The sequence below is a fragment of the Cherax quadricarinatus genome, chromosome 21 (genome assembly GCF_038502225.1).
Source record: "Cherax quadricarinatus isolate ZL_2023a chromosome 21, ASM3850222v1, whole genome shotgun sequence".
Taxonomy (NCBI): Eukaryota; Metazoa; Arthropoda; class Malacostraca; order Decapoda; family Parastacidae; genus Cherax; species Cherax quadricarinatus.
Genome location: NC_091312.1, coordinates 40,491,214 through 40,517,949, shown reverse-complemented (window position 1 = coordinate 40,517,949; position 26,736 = coordinate 40,491,214). Strand labels below are relative to the sequence as shown.

Below are 26,736 nucleotides of genomic sequence, written 5' to 3'. Positions count from 1 at the left end.
ACAACATACCTTGCAACAAGCCTCTTTTGCTGGCAAGTTTGCCTGTGCCCATCTGCCATATTAGCGAGTCTTTCCATTCACAAGTACAAGCTCTTGTTATGTGAAAACAGTCTAGTCATGAAGTTTTTACTACTTTCCAATGTACACCTTTACCCTTGATATACCCTACATGAGTTTTGAGTTTTTCTAGTCCCATAGTCCAGCCCTGGACTAGGCTTGCCTAATCAACCAGGCTATTGCTGCTGGCAGTCTACTGGCCCACATATAAATCACAGCCTGATTGATGTGGCACTTGGTAGAGATACTTGTCCACCATAGCCTCTCTGTTTCAACCTAAAACCAGCATCTATTAACATATACAAGATGAAAAAGACCCATGTGTAGTGTAGGCACCTTCTTCCTTCCACAGCCCAGCCTTAGGCCGGGCTTATCTGGTACTTGCCTAATCAACCAGGCTGTTACTGCTGACAGCCTGCTGGCCCACATATCCACCACAACATGGCTGATTTGGCACTTGGTGGAGGTAAGCAACGAGTGTTAGTCAATCCCTGAACAAGTCTTGAACAAATGCAAAGTTAAATCTAAAGTACAGTAGAACCCCCATATCCATGGATTCGGTTTCCATGGTTTCAGTTATCCACAGCTTACCGTGTCCTAAAGATAACCCTTAATTTTGCTTAATAATGGCCCCAAAATGCAAAAGTAGTGACGCCAGCAGTTTTTCAAAGCCTGAGATAAGCCAGTAAGTGCTTCTCATCAGTGAAAAAGTCCTAGCTCTCAACTTATTGTGCATAATTTATCAATTAAATTTTATCATAGGTACATGTATAAACAAAGCTGACATATATAGGGTTCGCTACTATCCACGGTAGGTCTTTGGAATATATCCCCCATGAATACAGGGGACTACTGTATAATGCAGCATACTTGTGACCCTGTATCAATACATATGTAAATGTATCGTTAATTCTATATCTGAGAAACCCTTGAAATGACAACACCTCTAGTATGAAGAATACCTCTCACTACATGCAGTGCCCAACTTTTATGAGGAAGCAGTATTGTTTCTCACCATTATGCATGTATTATGCTCATTTATTACTGCTACTGTAAATGAAAATTAGTGATACTTTGTCATGTTCTTTATCTTTACTTGGGTAAGTTTACCTTTTTGCAAACGTGTTCACCTTAACCCTTTCAGGGTCGCCAGGCCCTCTCAGAGACTTGTTCTCAGGGTCGGCCAAATTTAAAAAAAAAAAAAAAATTTTTTTATGAAAAGACAGAGAATCTTTTCCCGATCATAATGATACCAAAAGTATGAAATCTGATGGAAAACTTATGGAATTATGCTCTTGCGAAGTTAGCGGTCTAGACGATGCTTACGCATCGGCGATTTTGCCCACTTTGAGCCCTATTTTCAGCCAATTCCAGTGTACTAGTCAACAAAAATCATATCTATTTAGCTAGAACTCCATTTTTTCTATTGAGTGAGTACAAGAAACCACCCATTTACCGATTTCAACTATCTAATAAAGTGGTCAGAATTTAGCAATTTTGCCAATTTCACACAAATTTCAGAAGATACCAATTTCCAAATAGGGTCCAGAACAAACAAGACAGACATTCCTGGCACTAAAATAACATTTTCTCTGTTCATTAGTCATGTCCCCAAGCCCCTCTAACATCTCCTTTGCTTTCAAATTTGAATTTTTATTCTCACAAAAAATAGAAGATTTACTGTTATGCAGACTACTGCTTTAGTGTAGAAACTGTATAAATAATACCAGTGCACTTGTGAAAGAATATTAGACTCACCAGTTGACGTGTATTGGACGCTTGGCATGATTTGTTTACTTTTGAACTTTGGTAAAAATCGAACATTTCTGCTATTTTGAGCTCAATTTCAAGGTACTTTTCATTATGAAACCAATCAAAATCATCTCAATTTCTGTAATATGTCTCCCATTCTATAAAATGAGACCAGGAAATCTAAAATACAATCATAAATACCATACGAAAATACACTGCAAAGTAGCTGTTTTAACCCTTGAACTGTTCAAACATAGTTCTAGGTTCACATGTGTAGTGCTCCAAAAGTAGATCTACCTTTTTTACATATTTTCAAACAAAAAAAAAAACAAGTAGATCAGTTTTTTTTTTACACGCTTTCAAATGTAAAAAAAAAAAAAAAAAATATCTATGTTTTTTACATACTTTCAAATGTTGAAAAAACGTAGATCTACGTTTGAACAGTTTAAGGGTTAAACCAAAAACACGGTCAGAGTTTTTTTTTCTCATTATGCACTGTGTGCTGCAGGATTTTTTTTATACTGTGCACACTTACCACATAGACCCATTCTTTCATATGTAGGCCTACCAGCTTTCTCTCACTAGATATGAAGGCGCTAGAATTTAGGCGTGCTAGTATGTCAATAACCCTGGCGCATAAGTCGTACTAGTACGTCGGAAACCCTGAAAGGGTTAAGAGCTGATTACCTCTATTCTGTTTATTACGATATACTGTACACTACTGTATAAACATTTAACCCTTTCAGGGTCGAGAGGCCCTCTCCTAAACTTGTTCTCAGGGTCAAAAAAAAAAAATATGAAATGATAATCTTTTCCCGATCATAATGATACCAAAAGTACGAAATCTGATGGAAAACTTATGAAATTATGCTCTCGCGAAGTTAGCAGTCTCGCCAATGTTTACGCATTGGCGATTCCGCTCATTTTGAGCCCTATTTTTGGCCAATTCCTGTGTACTAGTTGACAAAAATCATATTTATTTCACTAGAACTCCATTTTTTTCTATCAAATGAGTATACGAAACCACCCATTTACCAATTTCAACTATCCAATAAAGTGGCTAGAAATTGGCAATTTTGCCAATTTCACACAAATTTCAAAAGATGCCAATTTCCAAATAGGGTCCAGAATAAACAATAAAGACATTCCTGGCACTAAAATGAGTTCTCTGTTCATTAGTCACATTCCCAGGCCCCTCTTGTATTTCTTTTGCTTTCCACTTTGAATTTTTATTCTTACATAAAATAGAAGATTTGCTGTTATGCAGACTACTGCATTAGTTTAGAAATGGTATAAATAATATCAGCGCACTTGTGAAAGAATACAAGACTCACCAGTTGACATGTATTGGAGGCTTGGCATGATTTGTTTACTTTTGAACTTTGGTAAAAATTGAACATTTCTGCTACTTTGAGCTCAATTTCAAGGTACTTTTCATTGTGAAACCAGTCAAAATCATCTCTATTTCTGTAATATGTCTTCCATTCTATAAAATGAGACCAGGAAAACTAGAATACAACCATAAATACCATACGAAAATACAGTGCAAAGTCGCTGTTTTAATCCAAAAGCACGTTCAAAGTTTTTTTTTTATTATTATGCACTGTGTGCTGCAGGATTTTTTTTTATACTGCGCACACTGACCACATAGACCCATTCTTTCATATGTAGGCCTACCAGCTTTCTCTCACTAGATTGGAAGGCACTAGAATTTAGGCATACTAGTACGTCAATAACCCTAGTGCGTAAGCCGTACTAGTACGTCGAAAACCCTGAAAGGGTTAAAAATGTACTAAAAATATTAGAAATGGTGGAAGGGTGACATTAAAGCAATATCAAAGATGGTTGACACAAACCCACTACCATTATACAGTGGACCCCCGGTATTTGATGGCATCGGTATTAGATAAATCCGGTATTCGATGCATTATATCGCAAAAAATTTTCCTCGGTATTCGATTGAAAACCCGGTATTCGATATGATTCGTACGAGACCTGTCCACATGTGGCCTGAACTGCCCCTTGTGTGCCAGTGTTTACAAGCCAGCCAGTGTGTGCGCATCTAAGGATACACTCGGTACATTTCATATTATCCATATTATCGCTGTGTTTGGTGCTTGTTTCTGCAAAATAAGTCACCATGGGCCCCAAGAAAGCTTCTAGTGCCAACCCTGTGGTAAAAAGGGTGAGAATTAGTATGGAAATTAAGAAAGATTTTGAAGGGTTTGGGACTAACCCTGAGAAGCCTATACCAGTTGTGGTATACATTGTGCCTACTTCAAAAATTAAGGAAATGCGTGCACAGTGGGTTGAAGTGCAAACCTTTATGGATGAAAATCACCCTAACACAGCTATTACAATGACAATGTTGTGGCCCATTTTAGACAAATCTTAACCCTTTCAGGGTCCGTCCCGTAGATCTACGGCTTTACGTTCAGGGTCCAAACCGTAGATCTACGCCATGAGCTCAGCTCACTCTGATAAACTGTGAGTGGTACATTTGGGCCTAGATATGAGAGAATACATCTATGTGGTATGTGTGCACCACATAAAACAGATCCTGCAGCACACTGTGCATAATGAGAGAAAAAAAATGAAATCATGATTTTTCGATTAACCCTTTCATGGTCCAAGGCCCAAATCTGGAGTCACGCACCAGTGTCCAAGAATTTTCCCAAAAAAAATTTGTTATTTTTTCTTATGAAATCGTAGAGAATCTTTTTGTGAAGGTAATAAAACAAAAAGTACAAAATTTGGTGGAAAATTTACGAAATTATGCTCTCACGAATTTTGATGTGTCAGCGACATTTACGAATCGGCGATTTTGCCGACTTTGACTCCCATTTTAGGCCAATTACATTATTCCAATCAACCAAATTCTTAGCTATTTCACTAGTATTACTTCTATTCTATCGATTGAGCACAAGAAATCGCCAAGTCAACTGTTTCAACTACAAAATAAAGTGATCGGAAATTGTTAATTTGGCCAATTTAAAACAAAGTTCAAAATATTCCAATTTCAAAATAGGGTCCAGAATAAACAATGTAGGCATTCCTGGCACTAAACTAATGTTTCCTCTGTTCATTAGTTATGTTTTGAGGCTTTACAAATAAATTCCATTTTGATTTTTTATTCACATAATGAATTTTTATTCACACCAAAAAATAGAAGATTTACTGTTATGCAATACTGTAATAATTGTATAAATATCATCACCATATTTGTGAATGTATATTAGACCCACCAGCTGACGTGTATTAGACGTGTGAGGTCGTTTGTTTACTCTTGAATATCGGCAAAAATTTAACATTTCCGCTACTTTGAGCTCAGTTTCAAGCCATTTCCAGTGCTAAAACCAATCAAAATCATCTCTATTTCTGTAATATGTCTTCCATTCTATCAAATGAGACCAAGAAATCGCAAATACAACTATAAAAAACATATGAAAAAACACTGTAAAGTTGCTGTTTTAATCGAAAAATCATGATTTAAGTTTTTTTCTCTCCTTATACACAGTGTGCTGCAGGATCTGTTTTATGTGGTGCACACATACCACATAGATGTATTCTCTCATATCTAGGCCCAAATGTACCACTCACAGTTTATCAGAGTGAGCTGAGCTCATGGCGTAGATCTACGGTTTGGACCCTGAATGTAAAGCCGTAGATCTACGGGACGGACCCTGAAAGGGTTAAAACAGCAACTTTGCAGTGTTTTTTCGTATGTTTTTTATAGTTGTATTTGCGATTTCTTGGTCTCATTTGATAGAATGGAAGACATATTACAGAAATAGAGATGATTTTGATTGGTTTTAGCATTGGAAATGGCTTGAAACTGAGCTCAAAGTAGCGGAAATGTTACATTTTTGCCGATATTCAAGAGTAAACAAACGACCTCACACGTCTAATACACATCAGCTGGTGGGTCTAATATACATTCACAAATATGGTGATGATATTTATACAATTATTACAGTATTGCATAACAGTAAATCTTCTATTTTTTGGTGTGAATAAAATTTCATTATGTGAATAAAAAATCAAAATGGAATTTATTTGTAAAGCCTCAAAACATAACTAATGAACAGAGGAAATGTTAGTTTAGTGCCAGGAATGCCTACATTGTTCATTCTGGACCCTATTTTGAAATTGGAATATTTTGAACTTTGTGTTAAATTGGCCAAATTAACAATTTCCGATCACTTTATTTTGTAGTTGAAACAGTTGACTTGGCGATTTCTTGTGCTCAATCGATAGAATAGAAGAAATACTAGTGAAATAGCTAAGAATTTGGTTGATTGGAATAATGTAATTGGCCTAAAATGGGAGTCAAAGTCGGCAAAATCGCCGATTCGTAAATATCGCTGACACATCAAAATTCGCGAGAGCATAATTTCGTCAATTTTCCACCAATTTTCGTACTTTTTGTTTTATTACCTTCACAAAAAGATTCTCTACGATTTCATAAGAAAAAATAACAAATTTTTTTTTTTAAATATCTTGGACACTGGTGCGTGACTCCAGATTTGGGCCTTGGACCCTGAAAGGGTTAAAGGAATGGGAGGTACAGAGCTCTATGGACAGATTTGTTGTGCGGCAGAGGTCCAGTGACTCCAGCTGGTCCTAGTGGCATTAAAAGAAGAAGGGAAGTAACCCTGGAAAAGGACTTGCTACCTCAAGTCCTAATGGAAGGGGATTCCCCTTCTAAACACTAACACCTCTCCCCTCCTTCCATCCCATCAATCATCACCAGATCTTCATTAAAGGTAAGTGTCAATTATTTTATTGTTATTGTAAATAACAAAAAAGGCACAATACCATGACTGGAACGATACACAAATAACCCGCACATAAAAGAGAGAAGCTTACGACGACGTTTCGGTCCGACTTGGACCATTGACTAAGTCACACTCAATATCAATGGTCCAAGTCGGACCGAAACGTCGTCGTAAGCTTCTCTCTTTTATGTGCGGGTTATTTGTGTATTGTTATTGTAATTAATCTATTGCATTAAACTTAATATTTCATGTAGTAAAATGTTTTTTTTTCATACTTTTGGGTGTCTTGCACGGATTAATTTGATTTTCATTATTTCTTATGAGGAAAATTGATTCGGTTTTCGATATTATTGGTATTCGATGAGCTCTCAGGAACGGATTAATATCGAATACCGAGGGTCCACTGTAGTATGCTCCTCGTTTAGCGACGGATTCGTTTATCAACACGGTACTGGGAACGGAACTCTGTTGTTAAGTGAAGAGAGGCTCTACTTATTTCCCTATTACACAAATAACCTACACACAGGAAAATTAAACACATGATGATGGTTTGGTCTGACTTGGACCATTAACCCTTTGAGGGTTTCAGACGTACTAGTACGGCTTATGACCCAGGGTTTTTGACGTACTAGTACGCCTAAATTCTAGCGCCCTCAAATCTAGTGGGAGAAAGCTGGTAGGCCTCCATATGAAAGAATGGGTCTATGTGGTCAGTGTGCACGGTATAAAAAAAATCCTGCAGCACACAGTGCATAATGAGAAAAAAAACTTTGACCGTCTTTTTGGAATAAAACAGCGACTTTGCACTGTATTTTCGTATGGTATTTATTATTGTATTCTAGTTTTCTTGGTCTCATTTTATAGAATGGAAGGCATATCATAGAAATTGAGATGATTTTGACTGGTTTTACAATGAAAAGTACCTTGAAATTGAGCTCGAAGTAGCAGAAATGTTCAATTTTTACCAAAGTTCGAAAGTAAACAAATCATGCCAAGCGTCCAATACACATCAACTGGCGAGTCTAATATTCTTTTGCAAGTGCGCCAATATGATTCATGCCATTTTTTACACTAATGCAGTAGTCTGCATAACAGTAAATCTTCTATTTTTTTGTGAGAATAAAAATTCAAAGTGGAAAGCAAAAGAATGTAAGAGGGGCCTTGAGACGTGACTAATGAACAGAGGAAATGTCATTTTAGTGCCAGGAATGTATTTCTTGTTTGTTCTGGACCCTATTCGGAAACTGGTATCTTTTGAAATTTGTGTGAAATTGGCAAAATTGCTAAATTCTGACCACTGTACTGGATAGTTGAAATTGGTAAATGGGTGGTTTCTTGAACTCATTCAATAGAAAAAATGGAGTTCTAGCGAAATATTCATGTTTTGTGTCGACTAGTACAGTGGAACTGGCCGAAAATGGGGCTCGAAGTGGGCAAAATCGCTGATCCGTAAACATCGCCGAGACCGCTAACTTTGCGAGAGCATAATTCGGTAAGTTTTCCATCAAATTTCATATTTTTGGTGTCATTATGATCGGGAAAATATTCTCTATCTTTTCATAAGAATTTTTTTTTTTTTTTTTTTTAATTTGGCCGACCCTGAGAACGAGTCTCGGAGAGGGCCTGTCAACCCTCAAAGGGTTAACTAGTCACAGATTTGACTAGCTAATGGTCCAAATTGGACCGAAACATTGCGGTAAGTTTCAATCTCCTTTGTGCAGGTTGTGTGTGTATTGTTCCAGTCACGGTATTGTGCAATTTTATTCCTTATCACCCTATTAGTCTCTTCCCCTCCTTCCTTCCCTCCACCCCTAATCCTGGCAGCCAAAACAACTTTGGCTGGCTGGCTTCCACTATGTTTGCTTATGGCAAGACACTTAAAATTGAAAACCAATCACGGGATTTCAATCAAAATACTGTATGCTCCTTGGATTTCCAATGCCCAAATCTGTTTCCATTCTTATTCTTTTTTATGTCAATATAAACCAGTTTAGTGTGTTGAGGGTGATAGTTAAAAGAAAATTTTTTAAAAATAATCATATAGTGTTGAGCCTGGGTGACTATAAAAACTAATTTATACCATAAACTGTATAAATCATTGGTAACAATGGGGCCACTTCACAAAAAGATAATTCAAATTAAGTAAAACCTCATAAAACACAGAAAAACCTAACCGTACCTCTTTTAACCCCTTGACTGTCGCAACCCCAAATCTTCAGGTGTCTCCCTGGTATCGCAAAATTCCCCCTCCCCAAAAAAAAATTCTAATGAAATGATAAGAGACTTTTCCCCATTGTAATGACACCAAAAGAGCAAAATTTGATGGAAAACTGACGGAATTACACTCTCATGAAGTTAGCGACCTCGGTGATATTTACGAATCGGCGATTTCGCCCACTTTGAGCCCTACTTTTCGCTAAGTCCATTCTTCCAGTCGACCAAACTCATAGCAGTTTCTTTAGAACTTCATTTTTTGTATCGATTGAGTACAAGAAACTGCCCATTTACCAATTTCAACTACCCAATAACGTGGTCAGAAATTTACAATTTGGCAAATTTCACAAAAATTATAAAAATATGACAATTTCAAAATAGGGTACAGAATGAACAATACAGACATTCCTGGCTCTAAAATAACATTTTCTTTGTTCATCAGTCACATCTCCAGGCCCCTCTGATATTACTCTTGCTTTCTATTTTGAATTTTTATTCAAACAAAAAATAGAAGATTTACTGTTATGCAGACTACTGCAATATTGTAATAATTGTGCAAATAATGTCAACCCATTTATGACTGCATATTAGAATGGTTACTTGGACATTTATTGGAAAATGACATCATTTGTTTACTTTTGAACATCGGCAAAAATCAAACATTTCCCCTACTTGGAGCTCCATTTCAAGGTTCTTTTCATAGTAAAACCAATCAAAATCACCTCTATTTCTATAATATGTTTTCCATTCTATCAAACGAGACCAAGAAAACGAGAATACAACCATAAATACTATATGAAAATAGACCACAAAATCAGCATTTTAATTAAAAAAAAAAACGGTCCTAGCTTTTTTTTTTCATTATGCACTGCGTGCTGCAGGATTTTTTTTTATATGGTGCACACTGACCACAAAGACCCATTCTCTCACATGTGGGCCTACCAGCTTTCTCCTGCTTGATTTGAAGCCGCTAGAATTTTTGAGTATATTTACGTCAAACACGGTGGCTCGTAAGACGTACATATACAACCAAAACAGTCAAAGGGTTAACCTTTCACTGTCACTCCCATAGATTTTACGTCATAATTATTGAGCCCACAAGTATGCCATGATTGGTAAACTCTGACCTAGACATTAAAGAATGAGCTTGTACTATAGGTGCGTAGTGTTAAAATATCATGCCCCACTAAACCTGTATTCCCTGGAACGCAGGAGGGAGAGATACATGATTATATACACCTGGAAAATCCTAGAGGGACTAGTACCGAACTTGCACACGAAAATCACTCACTACGAAAGCAAAAGACTTGGCAGACGATGCACCATCCCCCCAATGAAAAGCAGGGGTGTCACTAGCACGTTAAGAGACCATACAATAAGTGTCAGGGGCCCGAGACTGTTCAACTGCCTCCCAGCACACATAAGGGGAATTACCAACAGACCCCTGGCAGTCTTCAAGCTGGCACTGGACAAGCACCTAAAGTCAGTTCCTGATCAGCCGGGCTGTGGCTCGTACGTTGGTTTGCGTGCAGCAAGCAGCAACAGCCTGGTTGATCAGGGGCTGATCCACCAGGAGGCCTGGTCACAGACCGGGCCGCGGGGGCGTTGACCCCCGAAACTCTCTCCAGGTAAACTCCAGGTAAAACACTGCATGATGGGAAACACCTATCCTCTGACCTCATATTTTGTTTAAAAAAGCAACCCCAATTTTCAATGCTTCCTAAGCAATAAGCTTTGATAATTCTATTCATTCATGCGCAAGTCCCACTCAAATCAAATCATGTGTGTGGGGAAGTACTCTGGTTGGTGTGTGTGGGGAAGTACCCTGGCTGGTGTGTGGGGAAGTGCCCTGGCTGGTGTGTGTGGGGAAGTACCCTGGCTGTGTACATAAGAAAGCAGAAACACTGCAGCAGACCTGCTGGCCCATACTAGGCAGGTCCTTCACAAACCATCCCACTAACAGAATCGTATTTGCTCAACCCAGTTTTCAATGCTTCCCATGCAATAAGCTTTGATAATTCTATTCACTCATGTGCAAGTCCCACTTAAATCAAATCCTGTGTGTGGGGAAGTACCCTGTCTGGTGTATGGGGAAGTACTCTGGCTGGTGTGTGGGAAAGTGCCATGGCTTGTGTGTGTGGGGAAGTACCCTGGCTGGTGTGTTCTTTCTTGAATTCAATTGTGTTTATCGCCTTCTTTACCAAAGGGCTGGCACTAGGAGTTATCTTTGGCCCAGGGTGGCTTATTTAGCAGTTGCAAGCACTAAACCGAATGGAATATTACGAAACGTATCGTATGAATGCGTGGGATTGTGCTCACTGGCTGATAAACAATGACACACTGACCGTAAATAGCGTGTCCGGCCACTCATGCGAGTTTGGGACGAATGACTTACTGAGTTAAATGACAATCACCGAGCCAATATTTTGACGAAAAAACATTACTATTTCCGAATATTACGAAATCCGATGACTACGAAATCCAGGGGTCCACTGTATATAACTTTGAAAAAATATCAAAGCTGGATTAATGAAAATGTCTATAATAATGTAATATACGATATTTAGAGCCCCAGAGCGATTATTATTACTGCATCTTCAACACTAGTGACACACTCTTAGTGATTTTAATGTGTACCTGCATGCCAGCTCAGTGTGTAAGTTTATTTAGGTACAGGTACACAAATACAATTACCAGAGAATATATGAAAGGTGCAATAACTTTAAAACACCTGAAATTCTGGAAAGTTTCCAGACATAATCAAGAGACGTGGAGCTCACAGAGGATGTAACAAACAGTGATGTGCAGTTGCTGCAATGGCAAATCAGGGAGAGAGCCGAATAAACGAAATTTGGTCATAATTTGAAATACCCAAATTAGCGAATCGCCATAAAATGAGGCCCTACTGTATGTAGTGTAACACGTGACGAAGTTGTTAGGTGGATTTTACCCAAAATGAATGATAAACTTTTAAGAAGATAACTATATTAACTTTGAGCACTAAGCACATATGGGTCAAACAGTGCTTTGGGTAAGGACGTGCCCAGGAAGGAACATGCAAAGGGTAGTGATCTGTAATTCTGAAAAGAATAAATACTTTAAAATCTCTTAATAACATGAACATTTTTTATACATCATCAGGTCCAGACCCCCAATATGAAACTTGTTCTCAATGACCAAATATTCCCCACCTCCCCCCTAAAAAAAATTCATTTACAAAGGTAACGACAAAAAAAATGGTATGAAATTTGATGGAAAACTTACGGAATAATGCTGGCACAAAGTTAGCGGTCTCGACGCAAATTATGCATCGGCAATTTTGCCCACTTTGAGTCCTATTTCAGGTCAATTTCATTGTTCTGCCAAGCAAATTCTTAACTAGTTTGATAGTATCCCTTCCATTCTCTTGACTGAACACAAGAAACTGCCCATTCAACTATCTCAACTACCCAATAAAGTTAAAAGAATTTGGTAATCTGGCCAATTTCTCACACAATTAAAAAATGCCAATTTAAAAACAAAGCCAATAATAAACAACGCAGACAATCCTGGCATTAAAACAATATTTCCTCTGTTCATCAGTCACGACCCCAGGTCTCTTCTATAGTACACTTACTTTCCATTTTGAATTCTTATTCACACAACAAGAGAAGATTTACTCTATTTCTCGGATAATATATAACCAGGAAAGATTGTTCATGATTTATAGCATCCCAATAATTGAATCAAACCTAATAAAAAAAGCCCATAAAAAATAGTAGGGGTTGTAGGAGGCTTTACCCATTCTCTGGAATATCAACAAAAATTTAACATTTCCACTGCTTTGAGTTCAATTTCAAGCTACTTCTAGTCCTGAATCCAATCAAAATCATCTCTATTTAGGAGTATATCTTCCGTTCTATCAAAGAAACTGAGAATAAAACCATAAAAATCATCCAAAAATACACCGAAAAGTCGCTCTTTTAAACCATTCACATGGCCATGTTTTTCTTTTCTCATCATGCACTGCATGGGGGAGGATTTTTTATATAGTGCACACTCACTACACAAACTCATTCTCTCATACCTGGGTCAAAATTTGCCTCTCACAGCTTACCTAAGTGAGCTGAGCTATCACATAGTACTACGGCATAGCCCCAAAAAAAGTTAAAATAAAAAAATAAAAAAAATAAGTAATTCCTACAATACTTTTCCATCTCTTTCATGCAACAGCCTTCCCATACTATGCAAGCATAAAACAGGTCAAAGGATAGCATGAAGAAACTGAGCAAACTAATGCCTCACTCAACTTTTAAACTTACAGGTGGTCCTCCACATTGGCGAGTTCTACTTTCATGAGCTTCAAACATTCACGAATGCCCAGCTGCCCAACCATATTTATGCTTCCCGCCACATCCCTACTACCCTCCTTCTTAACCCCTTAAACGGCAGCCAGCCCGCCAGTCCACCACTCACTCAGTCACTGTCCAGTTACTCTTCGCGTTGATCTGTGCTGTTTGTGTGTCCTACCATACACATGAGCGTGGTGGTGCAAATATGGCCCCCAAGCGAGGAGCAACCGTTATTGAGGAGCTAGACAAGTGTAGGGCAGGTTATTTGAGCAGTGCGCTCTATCAAGAAAAATGAGACGAAGATAAGGGCAGCACTGGCATCTACTGCTCCTCCTTCAGCCAAGCAAGTGTCACAAGAAACAGTGCAGTGTCTAATATGGAATCAGCATTATTTGTGTGGATTTCAGACCAAAATAGAAAAGGAAATCAATGCGATTCGTGCACAGGGAAAGATTTTGTATGATACGTTGGCTAGCAATGGGGCTAGCACCAGTGCAGAACTAGGACGCCCTACCATCACTCATCCTGACTTCCTAGCAAGTAAAGGCTGGTTTGATAAGTTTAAGAGATGGTTCTCCCTATGCAATCTGTATTTTACGATGTTTTCATGTGTTTTATAATTGTTCGTGGTTCAATAGGTTAAGGGAGCAGTATTGTTAGGCCAAGTAAATGCTATTATTATATTTCCCTACAATATATTAGTGAACCAAACATTCACGAATTTTAAACATTCGCATGGTTCTTGATCCCCTAACCCTCACGAATGTGGAAAGCCACCTGTACTCTCAACAAACACTGACAGTGGCAAGTGCACTCACCACCACCACCTCAGTAACTGCAAGCAATTCAAAAGGAGGTGCTTTGATGCCGACATCCTTAATACAGAGGAATTACAGTTACCTTTCCCTTCCTTGGACCAAACCTGGTTGCCTCTTATGCCCAAGGCAGTACATGACTTCTGAGTCTAGTGCTTCCCCAAGATGGATGGATGATGATGATGATGATGACGATGATGATGACGATGATGATGACGATGATTGACGATGACTGACGATGACTGACGATGACTGACGATTGATGATGATATATATATATATGATATGATATGATGACATATGATATATGTTATGATGATATATGATGATATATATATGACATGATATGATGATTTGATGATGATATGATGATTTTACAGCAAAATGCAATATTATGTCAATTTTCACTTTAAAATACATATTACTTTCCTGATTATAAAACTCAGAAATATCCCATTTTTTATGTACTTTGAATGAACATTAAAGGCATTTTGCTGGAATCAAGCAATACCATGTAAACAAATACTGCATTTAGTGTTATATGGAGCAACAGAGTAATATCAATTATTCATATAACTGGGACTGGAATGGCATGTAAATAATAACAAGGTCAAGGAAATGACAGTGGATGCAATAAATGACATTTGGATGCAACGGATACTTTTAATGATGACAGCTTTTCTCCCATTTAGGGGGGCTTTATCAAGTCAGTAGAGAATGCATGAGAAAGAGGAGTACATACCGTATATTGTATATACATGAACAGATTAAGAAAGGGGTGTGCGATAACTGTAGTGTGTATACCAGACTGCTATGTTGACTCCCAGATGCCTGGACAACCTGTAAGTGTTTTGCAAGCTCAAATATTTACTAAACATAAAGCTACCCTGATTGTGGGCAATGGTGTTAAGTGCTGACATGGGTGTATTCCAGGCATCTTCTATCTGTTTCCGTCTCTATTAACTAGTTTAGAATCTGTCCATTTCGTAAGATGATTGTCACATGGATCAAAGAATCCCAACATGAAAGCAAAATGCAAAATACTAACATCGCATGTGTAATACCACACACTAAGATAATGGTACTCGCCTTATAATATTGAAATTCTAAACTAGTCATCCAAAAAGACACACACAAGATGCTTGAAATTCAGCCTTAACAAGAGTTCTAATATTATCACCCAGAACCACATTAGCAAAATCATTAGCTTCCACCATGCTTTCAAGTTATCTAGGCACTTGGGAGCCAACACAAATATATATATACTACTCTCTAGAGCTCCTGTGCCCCATTATATTCTCCTGCCTCCTCACGTTCCTTTATGTATAACTACTTGTATATATACGTATTCCTTCATCATATATTCTCTACTAATTTGCTAAAGCCTCTACATGGGATAACTTTTATCACTACTTTAAAAAAAAAAAAGGTGCCTTGTCCATCCTTGACAAGCCTCAAAAAGACCAGGTATCTTGTAGTAAATCTCCCCATAATGTCTGAGATTCCACCTGTTTATGCAATTTAATGAAATGTTATCCCAAACACTATGGGATAATGTCACACACAATGAATTTGTATATTTATTTTTGAAAAACTACTATAATTAGGCATGGAAAATTTGGTCTGGATAGGTTACGTATTTTAACTCAGGCTTGTTTCTTCCCAACTGTGCGTGTGTAGTGGGATGGGCTGAAGGATAACTGTCATAAGGCTGTGGACACTGGGTAATAAAAATATGTATGGTTAAGAACTTGTGCAAGAAATTTCAACTCAAAATACAATGATGGTTTTACAATTATCAATACTAAAATTACCATAATGTTTTGGTTACAGTATTTTAATAATTTTGAAAAATAATTGTCTAACTATAATGTCCACAGCACATCCATTACTTCCACAGATCTCAACTTGCACTGAACATCTTGGAAAGCAAATTTAAACTAATTAAAGCATATTTCCATGAAATAGTTGTTCAATAATACTATTTATTCACCAGCAAAAATCAATTCGCAAAAATTTACAATAAAATACACTCGCTTTATTTCAAGTATGTTTTTGCTTAAATTTCACGCAAGTTCTTAATTACAGAAATATTTTATTTGCATTTCTAGTGGGGAGAAACGTATTTCATCTGTTGCTTCTAGTTATGTGAGCCATTAAGTATCCATGATGCTTTAAAAACAAAAATTAGTGAAATTGCACTGGTAGTGTACACAGCCAGTGTACACTATCAGTGATGCTGTTAGGTATAGTAAGAAAACGAATATCAGTTTTATAAACACTGTATGGAAATTATCATTGAGAATACAAATAAAATTAGTTGCAAAACCAATTATTAATGTATTAAATGTATGTTATTGCTATGGTAACTTGCAATTGTTCAGTGATAAGCGCATCAAGTTGAAAATCTGTATCAATGGTCTAGAGCCATTTATGCACTAGTACTGGTGCAGAAGTATTAATTAGTGCAATATTACACCCAGAACACTATATTAATAATAGCAGAGTGTACAAACTATGAACAGTGGAAATAATCTCACCCTCTACAGAAGCCTTTTTTTTGGAAATACATAATACCATACATTGCTATGTTTGCATTTACTGAATTTCTTCAATGTTTTAATTAATACTGCTGTTACAACTGTTAATTTTACAGTCAATTATCACTGCACCCAGGTAAATACCCTGCTGTTGTTAAGACAAATGCCTAGTTGCATTTTCATAATGGAAAAATTCCAATTTAACAAATATCACATTCGAGAAAACTGTTTCCTCACCAAACCCCAAAATGTTTTGCACAATAAAGGGGTTTCTATGAAGTAATTAATACATGTAAATTACCATAATTGTTTACTGTATAGTACACCACTTTACAAAACTAGTTTTTTGCTTGTTTTTGTTTTGCTTTTTACAATGAAATAACAGATGGCAAGAAACTCGTGTGAGAAATTTCAGCTTGAAAATTCCAATAAAAAAATGTTATGTAAGGACTTACGTACCCGTACCCGTACCAGTACTGGTGTGTAAGTACGGGCCAGGACGGACATCACCAGTCCTGGGTACTACTGAACTCCCAACATGTCCAGTCCCAGCAAGAGGACAGTGCTACTTTTGTCCGCAGGCCACCATGGACAGGCCACCCTCAGTCCACAAGCTGCTGTGTAGGGGGGGGAGGATATCGGAGTCCATAAATTTCAAAAGTACATATCCAATGTATGTCAAGACACTTCCAACAGTTTCAACTTGTTCTGCAGATTCTATATATTTACTTGTTTCTTAGGTTAGGTTAAGTTTGCTATATTTTCCCGAATGTGCCTTCAAACAACACGTCAGCAGCCTGTAGACCAAAGGCAGCCTGCGGACCACAACAGCCTGTAGATCAGGGTAGCACTCTGGCCCCTTATCCATCTGAGGTCATCAGTGCTGACAGACAAAGGTAGGGCTAACACTGACAGATATTTTGGTAAGCTCTCAGTTGGCAGACCTACCTGCCAACTTGGCCTAATTTGAAAATAACCTAAAAATTAACATTGTAAAACATGAAGAACTTTCTGACATGATTTTCAAGTGTGAATGTGTCGGGGGGGAGTGGTTGTCAGCATGGTCAGCATCATGTGTTGCTGTCAGCAAGATGACAGCTTCCAGCCACTAGTGTCTGTGTTAAGTTGCCTCAACACTGCCATGTGGAAATCCAGCTGTGATGTTGGACAGAGTGGAGCACCACGGCCAGTGTCTCCTGACAGCCTTGACGGAACATACTTGCACCACAAATTAAAGTTAATACTGAGAGTGAAGACTGTCTGGTGTTGCCCCTGGGGAAGCAACCTCACAAGGCCACTTTAATACTTCAGACACACTTCCTCGCCACTCACAACCACCTACTGCCTCTCCCCTGACACTAAGTGGCGTGAGGGCGTGCCAAGGTATGACTGTAACACCGAGCAGTACATAAAAAAAAACGTGTGTGTGGAGTACCTTGATGGACGGCGACGGTACATCCCTGACCATCGCAGTAAACCAGAGGGTTCTCCGTCCAGCCATTCTCGTCAGAACAAACACAGCAGCCCCCCACCATTTCCTTTGGGTCTTCCTGTTTTGGCTTCATGTGTCTAACCCCTGCCTAAACCCTCCAACCATTTTAATCTAGGGTCTTAACGTCGAGTGTGTTTGTTCCACAACAAAATGGTAGACCCCAAATAAAGTTCCAATATTTCAACGTACCCTCATGAAAGTAACTCCATTATTTAGTTTTCCCGTTATGAATTGGAGCATTATTTTAAATTATAAACAAGAATATAATATTTGTATTTAAACCAATTTAAAGATCTATTATTTTTTTATTCATAAATCAAATTTAGTAGTGTGTGGAAGCATTATTTAGAAGAGTGAGGATGTACGGTGGCTGCTTCAGGCCGCCATGGGAGGCGCAAGCGCTATCTTCCTTGAAAACAAACAGCTTGCTTTTGTAAATAATTAACTTTTATAGTAATAACAGCCGTTCTCATGCATGAAAATTATTAATTATATTTAATTAAACCCATAACTGGCCAGAAAACTCGGCCATTTTAGGAAAATCAATAATAACCCGCAAATCCCTTCGTGTGGGTCGCAACATGCAGACGATACAACAAACGTCTCAACCTAACATCACCCACATTTTAATATTAAAAATACTTAAAATTTCATTTACACCAGTCTTAATCACGTTATTAATATTTAATTTACAAGGAGAATGAAAGGACAGGCGGAACGCTAAAGTGTTTAATACGAGTAGCGAAGCGAAGCGAGGTCAGCGTGCAAGAATACGAACAAGAGAACACTGTTGCTCACTTTTTTTTTTTTTTTGTCCGGGGCGGCAAAAAGGAAGTCCAAATTCGGTTGTTATACCCGGGAAACCTGCAGCGGGGCACAAAGAACTCCGTACTTTGTTATTGTTAGGTCCAGTGTGTACTAATTATAGAGAAAGTGTAATGAACACTTGTCAGTGCTCAATAATAGCCCACTTGGGATTTTATTGAGCACCAATAAGATTTTGCACCAATAAGAAAGTCAAAAAATTTGCGTTTCTCGGTTAATGCCATTTTATTGAGACGACGTTTCGTCCACCATCGATGTAACGTTTTCTGGATAACATGTTTTAAATCGCATGATAAACAACACGCTATATCCAGATCGTCCTCTCATCCACAGACGTCATAGCACTGTTTTATAAACAGTCTAACGGGTGACTGTTAACAGAACCTTGAACAGTAGATATATGACTGTTTTATGAGTCGCGCGGCGCAGTGGCTGCCAGTTTTCTGTCGTGCTGCAGACTTTTTAATCACCTTTTACTTTATATATGAAAGTTTAGACACATGTGCAACATCTGGATATCTTTATTGTAGACGTTTCGCCATCCAGTGACTTTATCAATACAGATTCTAGGACATAGCTTGAAGACAGTAGAACTATATATATATAGAACTATATATATATAGTTCTCCTGTTATGTCCTAGAATCTGTATTGATAAAGCCACTGGATGGCGAAACGTCTACAATAGAGATATCCAGATGTTGCAGTGTCTAAACTTTCATATTGTCGGTAGTTTATACCTTTCTTTTACTTTATATAGTTTTTTTCCGTTGTAACCTAACCTAACCTAACATAATCTAACCCAACCTACCTATATCTACCACCTAACCCAGCCCAACCCAACCCAACCCAACCCAACTTAACCAAACCTAACCTAACCTTACCTAGCCTAACCTAGCCTAACCTAACCTAATTTAACCAAACCTAAATTAACCTAGCCTAATCTGACCTAATTTAACCTAGCCTTATGTAACCTAACCTAACCTGACCTAGTCTAATCTGACCTAATTTAACCTAGCCTTATGTAACCTAACCTAACCTGACCTAGTCTAATCTGACCTAATTTAACCTAGTCTAATATAACCTAACTTAAACTAACCTAAGTTAACCTGGCCTAATCTAATCTAACCTAACCCATCCTAACTTAGAAATGGGCTGCAAACTCTACTTGAAAACGTGACTTAATTATTAGGAAGACGGACTGAAATATGTTGCAACAATTATCAACAACTAAGGCAAGCTTCCACCGCCTCTAAACTGATGAACACAAAATTGTTTAGGCAGGGATAGCACCTTCCTATCACAAGCGAAGGACTCAGGTTCAATTCTGGTTCGAGTGGAGATGCTGGGCACGTTTAATATTAATTTTGAAGACTGGAAGGGAATCAGAAGATACACTCACAAGTTATCGTATGGAAAGTAATCGCCAGATTTCGAATCTTTCAGTGGGACAAAGAGACCAATATCCTAAAATACATAAGCACGTTAAGTTTGAAGCCGCTCAGATGTTGCACTATCAAGTGATCAGCATGTACCGGGTGAAGCTGATCAAACGCGACACTCAGAAATTATCAAATGAAAAACAGTATATTTTTCCAATCTAATCCAAAAAAAAAAAAAATGGAACCTAAACAGACCAGAATCAATTCAAACTTTTCTCTAAGTAAGGCTGATCAGCTTTTAAGAAAGTAAGTTTTCTGTAAGCTTAGTGTACATAATTAATTTTTTTTAACAGACTGGAGAGCGTACAGATGTTACCTGGAGTGCACCTGGACTGCACTGCACCCAACATCTTGCTCCTGGGGGATTTCAACTTAAGGCACCTAAAATGGAGGAATATAGCAAATAATATTGTTGCAGTAATAACACCAGGAGGCAGCTCTGATGAAAACTCACACTCACACGAGCTTTTAAATCTCTGCACAAAATTCAATTTAAACCAGCAAATAATAGAGCCTACTAGACTGGAGAATACACTAGACCTCATCTTCACTAACAATGATGATCTGATAAGAAATGTCACCATATCAAAAACAATATACTCAGATCACAACATAATTGAGGTTCAGACATGTATGCGTGGAGCCTCAGACCGACAAAATGAGACTAGTCACGAGGGAGCATTCACCAAATTCAACTTCAATAACAAAAACATAAAGTGGGACCAAGTAAACCAAGTCCTAACCGATATAAGCTGGGAAGATATACTAAGCAACACAGACCCAAACTTATGCCTAGAACAGATTAACTCGGTGGCACTCGATGTATGCACAAGGCTTATTCCTCTAAGAAAAAGGAGGAGTAGATGTAAAATAGAAAGAGACAGGCGCTCCCTTTACAGGCGACGGAAAAGAATAACAGAGCGGCTAAAAGAGGTCAATATATCAGAAATGCGCAGGGAGACACTGGTCAGAGAAATAGCAAGCATCGAACTTAAGCTAAAAGAATCCTTTAGGAGTCAGGAATCGCGGGAAGAACTAAAAGCCATAAATGAAATCGAAAGAAACCCAAAGTATTTCTTCTCCTATGCCAAATCAAAGCCGAGAACAACGTCCAGTATTGGGCCCCTACTTAAACAAGATGGGTCCTACACAGATGACAGCAAGGAAATGAGTGAGCTACTCAAGTCCCAATATGACTCAGTTTTTAGCAAGCCGCTAACCAGACTGAGAGTCGAAGATCAAAATGAATTTTTTATGAGATAGCCACAAAATTTGATTAACACAAGCCTATCCGATGTTATCCTGACGCCAAATGACTTCGAACAGGCGATAAATGACATGCCCATGCACTCTGCCCCAGGGCCAGACTCATGGAACTCTGTGTTCATCAAGAACTGCAAGAAGCCCCTATCACGAGCCTTTTCCATCCTATGGAGAGGGAGCATGGACACGGGGGTCGTCCCTCAGTTACTAAAAACAACAGACATAGCCCCACTCCACAAAGGGGGCAGTAAAGCAACAGCAAAGAACTACAGACCAATAGCACTAACATCCCATATCATAAAAATCTTCGAAAGGGTCCTAAGAAGCAAGATCACCACCCATCTAGAAACCCATCAGTTACACAACCCAGGGCAACATGGGTTTAGAACAGGTCGCTCCTGTCTGTCTCAACTACTGGATCACTACGACAAGGTCCTAAATGCACTAGAAGACAAAAAGAATGCAGATGTAATATATACAGACTTTGCAAAAGCCTTCGACAAGTGTGACCATGGCGTAATAGCGCACAAAATGCGCGCTAAAGGAATAACAGGAAAAGTTGGTCGATGGATCTATAATTTCCTCACTAACAGAACACAGAGAGTAGTCGTCAACAGAGTAAAGTCCGAGGCAGCTACGGTGAAAAGCTCTGTTCCACAAGGCACAGTACTAGCTCCCATCTTGTTCCTCATCCTCATATCCGACATAGACAAGGATGTCAGCCACAGCACCGTGTCTTCCTTTGCAGATGACACCCGAATCTGCATGACAGTGTCTTCCATTGCAGACACTGCAAGGCTCCAGGCGGACATCAACCAAATCTTTCAGTGGGCTGCAGAAAACAATATGAAGTTCAACGATGAGAAATTTCAATTACTCAGATATGGTAAACATGAGGAAATTAAATCTTCATCAGAGTACAAAACAAATTCTGGCCACAAAATAGAGCGAAACACCAACGTCAAAGACCTGGGAGTGATTATGTCGGAGGATCTCACCTTCAAGGACCATAACATTGTATCAATCGCATCTGCTAGAAAAATGACAGGATGGATAATGAGAACCTTCAAAACTAGGGAGGCCAAGCCCATGATGACACTCTTCAGGTCACTTGTTCTATCTAGGCTGGAATATTGCTGCACTCTAACAGCACCTTTCAAGGCAGGTGAAATTGCCGACCTAGAAAATGTACAGAGAACTTTCACGGCGCGCATAACGGAGATAAAACACCTCAATTACTGGGAGCGCTTGAGGTTTCTAAACCTGTATTCCCTGGAACGCAGGAGGGAGAGATACATGATTATATACACCTGGAAAATCCTAGAGGGACTAGTACCGAACTTGCACACGAAAATCACTCACTACGAAAGCAAAAGACTTGGCAGACGATGCACCATCCCCCCAATGAAAAGCAGGGGTGTCACTAGCACGTTAAGAGACCATACAATAAGTGTCAGGGGACCGAGACTGTTCAACTGCCTCCCAGCACACATAAGGGGGATTACCAACAGACCCCTGGCAGTCTTCAAGCTGGCACTGGACAAGCACCTAAAGGCAGTTCCTGATCAGCCGGGCTGTGGCTCGTACGTTGGTTTGCGTGCAGCCAGCAGCAACAGCCTGGTTGATCAGGCGCTGATCCACCAGGAGGCCTGGTCACAGACCGGGCCGCGGGGGCGTTGACCCCCGAAACTCTCTCCAGGTAAACTCCAGGAGGGTGTTCCAGAGGTCAGCGCCCCCGCGTCCCGGTCCATGACCAGACCTCGCGGTGCATCAGGGCCTGATCATGCCACCACCGAGATTATGGTGTTCGAATTGCTTTTAGTGTCATTATGAATCTGTTCATGTTGAGTGTGTTGAAATAAATAGTTAATTACCATTGTAACTTGTTTAGCTATCAAAGTCTTACGACCCATTCTCTGGACCCATTATGTACCACTGTATTATTTTGACTACCACCCACACCATGGGTTTGGGCTGCAAAATTAAGATATTAAACTAAGAAACAGTGTGTTGTAGGGTGAGTGTGACTGCTGCCACACTACGCTACACACTTCCACTCACTAGCTAATTGAGAAAGATGAGCTGTATGTTCATCTGCCTCTCAAACAAAGAAGGTTTCCATTGCATGTTGCATATGCATTGGAGATATTGAACAATAAAAAGCAGGAGTGGGTGCCATGAGTACACTAAGAGACAAAACAATAAGTGTCAAGAACCCAAGACTGTTCAACTGCCTCCCAGCATACATGAGGGAGATTACCAATAGACCCCTGACTGTCTTCAAGCGGGAGCTGGACAGGCGTCCAAAGTGAGTACCTGACCAACCAGGCTGTGGTTCGTACGTTGGAATGCGTGCGACCAGCAGTAACAGCATGGTTGGTCAAGCCCTGATCCACCACGAGGCCTGGTCATGGACCGGGCCGTGGGAGCGTTGACCCCCGGAACACCTTCCAGTTATACTTATTTTTCTGGGTTTAATTCAGCTATATATTGATGGATGTAGTTAGTTTTTAATTGGTGTATTTGTGTTGTATAATCTTATGTTTGTTGGTTGTCCTATGTATGTCGTATTCATATACAAGTTTTATGTAAATTATATAAAAAAATCTCTCTCTCTCTCTCTCTCTCTCTCTCTCTCTCTCTCTCTCTCTCTCTCTCTCTCTCTCTCTCTCTCTCTCTCTCTCTCTCTAGCGTGCACACATGCAGCGCCTAGAAACACACACTGCATCTTACACACACTGCCCTCCCATGTATGCACACTGCCCTCCCACACACTCCAGCGTGTACACATGTACACTGCGCCCCACAAACACTCCAGCATGCACACGAAGGAATAGATTCAGAGGTGTCCCTGTTTGCAAACGATGTAGCGTTAATGCAGAGAATTCAAGCGAACGAGGATCAGGCAGGACTACAAGGGGTATCTGAACAGGTTGCAAACCTGGTCCAAGAACTGGCTCCTGGAATTTAACCTCACCAAGTGCAAAGTCATGAAGATTGGGGAAGGTCAAAAGAAGACCGCAGACGGAGTACAGGCTAGGGGGTCAAAGACCGAAAAGTCTTGCTCAAAGAGAAGGATCTTGGCTTACCTACATTTCAGTAAGAATATACTAAATTTGAAATGTAGAGTGTTTGTAGAGTAGTGAGGGTTCATAAAAATAGTGTCAGTGCTTAAGTGGACGAGAATTGAACGGCAGGTGGACAGCCAGTGGGACACGTATTAGACGTGAATACTGGGTGAGCTATTTAGCATCACTAGTCTGGCAGCACCTGGGAAGTTGTTGGGACAAGGTGTGATGGTATTTTGGGTAAGTTTAGGCCATAAATTATTTGAGGAAATATTTTCTTTTGTAATCTTAGTTTGGTCGTAGCATTGGGCAAGGCCTGGTTATTACGTAGGGCAGTGTGGTCACTGGTGGTACAGAAATGGTTGCATTTTTACCGGCAGGCTGAAAGCCGGCAAGGAATGGCGATCAACAGGCGCCATTAATATTTTGTTGTCTAATGACCCATACGGGTCATTAGACAACAAAATATGGCCTAATATTAAATTAATAGCAGTATACTGGTGTTTGGTATTGTTACTTTTGTAATGTGTGTTGCATATAGTCTTAATATAGTATTATATTTTTGCGTATGTTTGTTTATCTGTCCTTCCTGAAAAGTATTGCCCGTCTATTTAGCACTTTCGGTGAATTTATCCTTTTGGTTCTAAGGTAGTGTATTTTGTTTAATATTTTAAGTGCCCCTTGACAAGGTTTTTAACCCCTAGACGCCAGTATGCAGCACCATTATGGAATCTACACCAGCTCAAGCACGTCAAGAAATTAGAGAATGTGCAAAGGCTTACAACAAGACTAGTCCCGGAGCTATAGAGGATGTCCTACGAGGAGAGGTTAAGGGAAATCAGCCTGACGACACTGGGGGACAGGGAAGACGTAACTACATAGAAAATACTGAAAGGAAATGACAAGGTGGATAGGACAATGTTTCAGAGATAGGACAGCAACGAGGGGTCACAGGGATATTTGGAAGTATTTCTTCGGACACAGAGTTGTTAGGAAGTGGAACAATCCGGAGAGTGATGTAATGGAGACATGATCCATACATTGCTTTAAGAAGCGGTATGATAAATCTCTTGGAGCAGGAAGAGAATCGACCTAGTAGCGACCAACAAAGAGGCAGGGCCACGAGCTGTGAATCGACCCCTGCAAACCACAAATAGGTGAGTACATGTACACGCTCAACGCTCCTCCCTCCCTCAGTGGTAGCAGCTGGTACAGTAGTCACGGTGCAGTCACTTGTTGACCTGCCTAGAAAACGGAAGGTGAGGCAGAGCTGACGAAGTTTACCTACTTAGTGAGTGAACTCGCAGGTGTTAACATGTGACTTGTGCTGAACTCTCAAGTGTTAACTTGGTGGTTTGTTGCTACCATTAAATATTGTTGAAACTGTAAACTGTCATTCATGTACAGTGCTTTTTAGATCTACTACTGGTGCTACCAGTGCTTCTACCAGTGCTACTACTACTGTTGCTACTGGAAGTACTACCACTAATGCTGCTAAAAAGTACCTTTGAAACACGAATCTCATTGTCAATTTTATACATAAAAGGTGAGTGGATGTCTTTGGTTTTATGTCACCTTTGGAAAACTTCTATATGAACATAGTTTTTTGACTCACTTTACTTTCATAAGACAGACATGGATAGTTATTTATATTGGCTGTGGTCTTAGTTTAAATGTTTTTATTATGCGCCCCATAGCCATCCTGTGGGCGGTAGTCAAAAGAATACAGAAGTACATAATGGGTCCAAAGTTTTGATAGCTGAACAAGTTACAAAGGTAATGAATCATCTACACGTCTATACATGGTTACAATCATGAACAAACTGCAAGGTAATGAGCAATTCACATGGTGATTGTTAACATATACCAGCACTCCTGGCTGTTTTCTCCACTTGCCCGTGAGATCAAATACACGATGGTGACATCCCTTCTTGAGGCTCGTCATCACCTTGCTGTGTGGAACACTGTAACATGTACACACGCAAAACGTCATACCGCACAGCGCACTTCTACACACACTGTGGCAGGCAAGCGTCTAGTGACTGTTTTGGTGAAGATACGTAGGGCACACCTGTCCCTCCAGAGGGCAGGTGTTCTACATCACTGACAAATAACTGTCTTCTTCACCAATGACAAGTGCAGCGGCAGCATCTCTGATTT

The 26,736-nt window shown here is 39.4% G+C and overlaps 2 protein-coding genes across 17 annotated transcripts in view; one reads left to right on the top strand and one right to left on the bottom strand.

Moving 5' to 3' along the window:
• LOC128689171 (protein AF-10) overlaps window positions 1–18,149 on the bottom strand; it is a 236,773-nt gene extending 218,624 nt beyond the window's left edge. For all 13 annotated transcript variants that reach the window (XR_011392290.1, XR_011392291.1, XR_011392293.1 and 10 more), the window contains exon 1: window positions 17,923–18,149. Coding sequence is in view for 7 of the 13 variants with exons in the window: in XM_070087402.1 (XP_069943503.1) it covers window positions 17,923–18,052 (130 nt within the window). In the remaining 6 variants the exon portion in view is untranslated. The remainder of the gene's footprint in view (window positions 1–17,922) is intronic.
• Window positions 18,150–25,783: 7,634 nt separating this feature from the next.
• Window positions 25,784–26,736, top strand: part of LOC128689174 (uncharacterized) — a 183,559-nt gene continuing 182,606 nt past the window's right edge. For 3 of the 4 annotated variants that reach the window (XM_053777321.2, XM_070087397.1, XM_070087396.1), the window contains exon 1: window positions 25,786–26,122. The gene's annotated coding sequence lies outside the window, so the exon portion shown is untranslated. Of the gene's footprint in view, window positions 26,123–26,736 lie in introns of all 4 variants that reach the window. The other variant, XR_011392289.1, reaches the window with a different exon arrangement.